This window comes from Heloderma suspectum, chromosome 3 (genome assembly GCF_057233095.1).
Source record: "Heloderma suspectum isolate Gila_16-S chromosome 3, 16-S_ref, whole genome shotgun sequence".
NCBI lineage: Eukaryota > Metazoa > Chordata > Lepidosauria > Squamata > Helodermatidae > Heloderma > Heloderma suspectum.
The window spans coordinates 271,097,730-271,105,669 of NC_139460.1; the positions used below are offsets into that span (position 1 = coordinate 271,097,730).

Here is a 7,940-nt window from a genome sequence, read left to right on the forward strand (position 1 = left end):
TTTAAAACATTTGTATCCTGCCCTATATCATTAGGATCTCAGGGTGGCACACTGATAAAATCAGTTTAAACAGTATAAAGCAATAAATAATTTGAACAGCTAAAAACTTATTAAATCATTAAAAAAGCTAATACCAATTAAAATCTAAAACAATAAAACAGTTAAAACAGTGTGCTACTTTAGGGAATGCATTTATCCCTCAAAGACTTTAGTAAAAAGCCATATTTTTTCTTGGTGCCAAAATGAAACCAGCATCTGCGCCAATCGGGCCTCCAAGGGGAGGGCATTCTACAACTGGGGTGCTACAGCAGAGAAGATCCTCTCCCTCATCCCACCATAGTGTATGTCTCATTTAGACAACATTGTGATCCTCCAGTTTCACTTCTGTTTTTTCAGAGCAATTTCCCAGGTTTTTTTAGAGCAGGGAAAATGGTGTATTATTTCTGAAAGTGAGAGAGAGGGTATTTTCCTACTTGTGTACTTGCGCTGTTCTGCTATAGCAGAGCACCACCTAGATGCTATATAGCAGAAAACTAGGAAAGGAAAACCTCTTTATGTAGAGCTCGGATCTCAATTTGGGGATGAAACCAAAAGTAGATACAGTGCGATTAACAGCCTTGTGTAGAAAAGCTCTAAGTCTCCAGACAGACAGTCCACTAGACATATTACCAGCCTGATTGCATCCCAGAAAATGTGGGTTTGTGTCTGGCTGCTATTCCAAAACAAATGGACTGTATCTTTCAGCTCAAGATCTGTTCAACTGAAGTTTCACCATATCTCTCCCCCACCTTTCTTTTTTCTTTCTTTCTCTTGGCAGGTACTTAGGCCTCCAAGTGGGCTACAAAATTGTTGGCATTCTGCTATTAACCCTAATCAGCTGGAAGCTGACAAAGAACAAGGAATACAATGTGCAAGACAAAGCTGCTGGCCTTGTGTAGCTCCGTGCTGCAACAGGACCCATCTCAAGTGCCATTTTGTACCAGGCCTGTAATTTACTTAACAGTACTCCGCCTCTGTGGCTTTTTTCTTTAAAACAATAAGGGAACCATTTCGTATTAGCAGCTGAACCTTAAACTCCTGCATTATCAGCTTCTGCTGTGTGTAGTCCAGCTAAATGGACATGCCTGTGTTGGTAAGTGGAGAAAAGGCAGGACTCCTGGGGACCAAGCATCCGATCAGTGTTAAAAGAGTCAGTGGAGCCAGCGAATCTCTCTAGTGAAAGTTCTCCATGAAAACTTCTGCAGGGCCAGGAAAAGGGCACCCAGCAAGCTATAAGCAAGAGAGGCGCCGTCGTGACTGTGCTTCCGTATTCTGTAGCCACATCCTGACATGCCCAAGAAATGGACATTTCTTTTGTTCTTCTAAGCTGTTGCATCAGGCAGTCAGAAGAAAGGCAACTGGATCTCCTGAGAAACGTCAAAGCAATGGGAACGGCCAGTGACACCTGTTACAGATAAGAGAACCGTGTGGATAGCTTAGATGTTGGTGAGGAGGGAGCAGTGCACTTGGCCAGTAGATCTTCGTACAGAGTCCATCGAGGGTGTTGTGTTATGCCAGGATTGAGCAAGGCATGGAACCAGGGGAGGAGGGTGGGGGGCAGGATTATAACTCAGTTCAGCCTTCACTTCACTGTCATGCCTTTCCTTATCCCCTGTTACACAACTCAGTGGACCTAAAGTCCAGTCAGTGTATAAATTTAGTTGTGATATATTGAGTTTTTAAATAAAAGCAACTTTTTCCAATTTGTTCATGCTTTTTACTGATCTTCTTTGAAGGAGCCAACTCAGCAATATTCTCCTAGTCTCTGGGCATTCCTGTTGCTATAGTGATGCCACGTCTCATCCTGGGATTTATTGAATGGATCTGATCAAAATTTGCGTTCAAGTGAATCTTCTCTGAATAAGATACTTTTGTTCCAAAGTAGAGAGAATGCTTCCTGGCTCTGAAAGTACCTCCATTTCTATTTCTTTCTTTTTTAATTGAAAATATATTGAGTTTGATTATTTTGGTTCCCAAAAGGAGAGCGAAAAAAGAGAGACTCCACTAAGTTTGTTTTTATGAAACAACCATATTCAAAGATGCTCTGATTTATAGCAGCCTCCCCAATCTGATGCCTTCCAGTTGTGTTGGATTACAACTCCTAGCATCTCCCAGCCAGTCATACTGGCTGGGGGATGCTGAGAGTTGTAGTCCAACACATCTGGAGGTTGGGGGAAGCTGGTTTATGATAATTTGTTGTTGTTGTTGTTGTTCAGTCGTTCAGTCGTGTCCGACTCTTCGTGACCCCATGGACCATAGCACGCCAGGCCTTCCTGTCCTGCGCTCTCTCCCGGAGCGTGCTCAAGTTCATATTCATTGCATCCGTGATGCTATCTAGCCATCTCATCCTCTGCCGTCCCCTTCTCCTTTTGCCTTCAGTCTTTCCCAGCATCAGGGTCTTTTCCAGGGAGTTTTCTCTTCGCATTAGGTGGCCAAAATATTGGAGCTTCAGCTTCATTATCTGTCCTTCCAAAGAGCAGTCAGGGTTGATTTCCTTTAGGATGGACTGATTTGACCTCCTTGCAGTCCAGGGGACTCGTAAGAGTCTTCTCCAGCACCACAGTTCGAAAGCATCAATTCTTCGGCGCTCAGCCTTCCTTATAGTCCAGCTCTCACAGCCATACATTACTACTGGGAAAACCATAGCTTTGATTAGACGGACCTTTGTCGGCAAGGTGATGTCTCTGCTTCTTACTATGCTGTCTAGGTTTGCCATAGCTTTCCTCCCAAGGAGCAAGCGTCTTTTAATTTCATGGCTACAGTCACCGTCTGCGGTGATCTTGGAGCCCAAGAAAGTAAAATCTGTCACTGCTTCCATTTCTTCCCCTTCTATATGCCAGGAAGTGATAGGGCCAGATGCCATGATCTTAGTTTTTTTAATGTTGAGTTTCAAACCAGCTTTTGCACTCTCCTCTTTCACCCTCTACAAGAGGCTCTTGAGATCCTCTTCGCTTTCTGCCATTAGGGTGGTATCGTCTGCATATCGGAGGTTGTTGATAATTCTCCCGGCAATCTTAATTCCGATCTCTGATTCATCCAACCCGGCATTTCTCATGATGTACTCTGCATATAAGTTAAATAAGCAGGGTGACAATATGCAGCCTTGTCGTACTCCTTTCCCAATTTTGAACCACTCGGTTGTTCCATGTCTGGTTCTTACTGTTGCTTCTTGACCCTCGTACAGGTTTCTCAGGAGACAGGTAAGGTGGTCTGGTACTCCCATCACTTTAAGAATTTGCCACAGTTTGTTGTGATCCACACAATCAAAGGCTTTAGCGTAGTCAATGAAGCAGAAATAGACGTTTTTCTGGAATTCTCTTGCTTTCTCCATGATGCAGCGAATGTTGGCGATTTGATCTCTAGTTCCTCTGCCTCTTCGAAACCCAGCTTGTACTTCCGGTAGTTCTCGGTTTGCATACTGCTGAAGCCTAGCTTGTAGGATTTTGAGCATCACCTTGCTGGCATGTGAAATGAGCGCAATGGTGCGGTAGTTTGAACACTCTTTGGCGTTGCCCTTCTTTGGAATTGGAATGTAAACTGACCTTTTCCAGTCTTGTGGCCACTGTTGAGTGTTCCAGATTTGTTGGCATATTGAATGCAGCACTTTAACAGCATCATCTTTTAGGATTTTAAATAGCTCGGCTGGAATACTGTCATCTCCGCTAGCTTTGTTGTTAGTAATGCTTCCTAAGGCCCACTTGACTTCACTCTCGAGGATGTCCGGCTCAAGTTCAGTGACCGCACTATCATGGCTATCAGGGACATTCAAATCTTTCCTGTATAGTTCTTCTGTGTATTCTTGCCACCTCTTCTTAATCTCATCTGCTTCTGTTAGGTCCCTGCCTTCTTTGTCCTTTATCATGCCCGTCTTTGCACAAAACGTTCCCTTGAGATCTCCAATTTTCTTGAAGAGATCTCTAGTCTTTCCCATTCTGTTGTTTTCCTCGATTTCTTTGCATTGTTCATTTAAGAAGGCCTTCTTGTCTCTCCTTGCTATTCTCTGGAACTCTGCATTCAGTTGGGTATATCTTCCCCTTTCTCCCTTGCTTTTCGCTTCCCTTCTTTCGTGAACTACTTGTAAAGCCTCATCAGACAGCCACTTGGCTTTCTTGCATTTCTTTTTCTTTGGGACGGATTTCGTTGCTGCCTCCTGAACAATGTTACGGACCTCCGTCCATAGTTCCTCAGGCACTCTGTCTATCAGGTCTAATCCCTGAAATCTATTCCTCACCTCCACTGTATATTCATCAGGGATATGATTTAGATCATACCTGAAAGGTTTAGTGGCTTTCCCTACGTTCTTCAATTTAAGCCGAAATTTTGCAAGAAGCAGCTCATGATCTGAGCCACAGTCAGCTCCAGGTCTTGTTTTTACTGACTGTATGGAGCTTCTCCATCTTTGGCTGCAAAGGACATAATCAATCTGATTTCGATATTGACCATCTGGTGACGTCCATGTGTAGAGTCGCCTCTTGTGCTGTTGGAAAAGAGTGTTTGCTATGATCAGCATGTTCTCTTGGCAAAACTCTATTAGCTTTTGTCCTGCTTCATTTTGTACACCAAGGCCATGCCTGCCTGTTATCCCGGTGATTTCTTGACTTCCTACTTTAGCATTCCAATCCCCTATGATGAAGAGGACATCTTTTTTTGGTGTTAGTTCTAGAAGGTGTTGTAGGTCTTCATAGAACCGATCAACCTCAGCTTCTTCGGCCTCAGTGGTTGGGGCATAGACTTGAATTACTGTGATGTTGAATGGTTTGCCTTGGATTCGTACTGAGATCATTCTATCATTTTTAAGATTGTACCCCAGTACTGCTTTTCCCACCCTTTTGTTGACTATGAGTGCTACTCCATTTCTTCTAAGGGATTCTTGCCCACAATAGTAGATATGATGGTCACCTGAATTAAATTCGCCCATGCCTGTCCATTTGAGTTCGCTGACTCCCAAGATGTCGATGTTCAATCTTGCCATCTCATGTTTGACCACCTCCAGCTTACCTTGATTCATTGATCTGACATTCCAGGTTCCTAAACAATATTGTTCTTTACAGCATCGGATTTTCTTTTCACCGCCAGACACATCCACAGCTGAGTGTCCTTTCGGGTTTGGCCCAGCCGCTTCACTCTTTCTGGCGCTACTTGGAAATACCCTCTGCTCTTCCCCAGTAGCATATTGGACACCTTCCGACCTGAGGGGCTCATCTTCCGGTGTCATCTCTTTTAGCCTTGTGATACGTTCCATGGGGTTTTCTTGGCAAGAATACTGGAGTGGGTTGCCATTTCCTTCTCCAGTGGACCACATTTTGTCAGAACTCTCTGCCATGACCTGTCCGTCTTGGGTGGCCCTGCACGGCATAGCTTATGGCTTCACTGAGTTACGCAAGCCCCTTCGCCACAACAAGGCAGTGATCCATGAAGGGGTATGATAATTTAGGCGTACTGAAATTTGGCTATCATAAATCAACATGCCACTAGGTGGCAGTATTGTCTTTTTTAGGTTGTAGGCCTCTATCCTGTATGTGGTTCAGGAGTAGGCAACCTGGTGCCGCCACCCCAAGACTTATGGGGACTACAGTTCCCATAAGCCCTAGCCAGCATGGTGAATGGTCAGGGATTATGGGGATTGTAGTCTAAAATATCTGGAGGATACCAGGTTGCCTACCCCTGGTATAAATGCTCAAGCAAAGATTGAAAGGTGCAAGGCATTGCAGTGGAATGGTTTTACTTGAAAAGAAGGAAAACAAAATGACAGGAAAACAAGCCTTGAGGGGTGATTTACCCAGTGGGGAACTGCTTTCTACATATGTTCATAGAAGCATAGCCTTGGAGGGAGGCCTTTGTAGGCCATCTATTCCAACTCCCTGGATTTTGGAGGCAGAATATTTGCTGGGGAATATGAGCAGGCAGGTGCTATTGCACTCATATCCTACTTCTGGGTTTCCCTTAGGCAGCTGGTTGGCCACTGTGTGAACAGAATGCTGGACGAGATGGACCCCTGTTGGTCGGATCCAGCATGCCTCCTCTTAGGTTGATCTTCAGATTGTGAAGGACCGAGAACCAAAATTATGGAAGTGCTAGCGGCAAAGCATGGCAACAGTTCTCCTTTGTAAATTGATTAGCTTCTGAGAATTTGGTTCAACAACAAAAAGAATTCCAGACTGATTTTGACAAACAGGAAATGGGAGTGTTGTATGTCAGGAAGAATGCTGCAGTTTCTGCACCCAGTATGGACCAAACCTTGATGCTGAACACGTAGTACCAGGGCAGGGTGACGAAGGATAAATTGCCATGCTTCCTATTGAAATAAACATATACCATTTCCATCGTTCGGCTTCTCTTGTTTTCTCCATTTCCACACCTGTGCCATACAGATGGTGTATATCTGTATTATCCTCACCCCACGCTGAGCTCTATTCCCTTGAAGCAATGATGCTCAGAGCAATAAATGGAATTTTGGAAGGACCCAGCCTGAATGTATATAACAGAGACTGTAGGTGACTCCCTCTAGTGCCTGGTTCTCTGCATAGATTCTATACCCATATATTGCTATATTGCAGGAGTCCCCAGTGTGGCACCCATGGGCGTCATGGTGCCCCCAGGTCCCCAATGTGGTGCCTGTGGGCACCCAAAAATATTTTCCCATTTTTAAAATATACATACATGGATTTTTTATTAAATATATACAACTTTCTAGCAGTTATACATGGGCTGCAACAAAAGTGGACCAAATATCCAAATAAGAATCCATTTGAAGGTGGTGTCTATATGTCACCCGTTCAAATATTGAAAGTGTTGTAAGGTCCTCAGTCCATTGCATTATAAGAGGTGAGCGTTTATCCTTCCAATGTTGTAACAGCTGTCTTTTAGCTGTCAAAAGTGTGCAGAGAATGCATTTACGCAGACCATTTGTTATTTCCATAAAGGAGGTAAATAACTGAAAAGAGCGTGTGCATCAGTGAATATTAAAGGCTGTTCCAGTACAACATTTTTCTGTGTAATAACCTTGTAAAAAGAAGCAAGTATTGGACATTGCCAAAACATATGTTTAAAAGAAGCATTAGCTGTATTGCACCACCAGCAATTAGCTGAATTGTACAATCAATTACTAAAGAGACATTGCAGTGTCCAGTAGACACAAAGCAAAGGTTTTTGTTAAACAAGACACAGTCTAAGATCCATAGGCATGAAAGGTAGATGCCTCAGTGGTGACCCACTGATCAGGCATTTCGTGGTGGTGCCCACAGCAGTATCTCAAATTCCCAAATGCGCCCACAGGTCCAAAAAGCTTGGGGACCCCTGCCGTATCACTGTAGCATTGTATCACTGACTGACATTTACGAATATGTAAAGTTGCTGAGTTGCACCACTGGTCCATTTAGCCTAGTGCTACCTACTCTACTGTGGTGTTGCTCCAACACTTGAAGCAGCACCACAGTAGAGTAGGTAGGACTAGGCTATGTGCACCTTCTGTGTAGAAGAAGGTGTACATAGGTGCACACCTTCACTAGGCTATGTACACCTGTGTACACACTGTATACCTATGTACACCTAGGCTATGTACACCATGTATGTACACCTTCAATCCCTGATCAAAATAGTATGCAAAAGATTGCATTGTATTATATGGCACATCCAACCCACTCCTGGAAGTGTCTCCTTCCTCCATGGGAAGATTCACTGCTTTGGGCCACCTGAACAGATCTTACTGGAGAACCCATGCCTGGTGTCCCCAACCTGGTGTCCTCCAGATGTGTTGGACTACAACTCCCACTATCCCCTGGCAGCTGATGCATGCTATTAGGGTCAAGCCCTTTATCTACCAATCCAGTACTGACAAAAGGGAGAATGTTGAGAATGGACAGAGATCCAGGGCAATCAGTTTCCAGACATCTTTTCAAAGG

The 7,940-nt window shown here is 44.0% G+C and overlaps 1 protein-coding gene across 1 annotated transcript in view; it reads left to right on the forward strand.

Annotated features, from left to right (window-relative positions):
• SLCO2A1 (solute carrier organic anion transporter family member 2A1) overlaps nt 1–6,367 on the forward strand; it is an 81,731-nt gene extending 75,364 nt beyond the window's left edge. The window contains exons 14-15 of the mRNA XM_084842014.1: nt 818–2,234; nt 5,474–6,367. Of these exons, the coding sequence (XP_084698140.1) occupies nt 818–938 (121 nt within the window). The 3' untranslated portion in view covers nt 939–2,234; nt 5,474–6,367. The remainder of the gene's footprint in view (nt 1–817; nt 2,235–5,473) is intronic.
• The last annotated feature ends 1,573 nt before the right edge of the window (nt 6,368–7,940 follow it).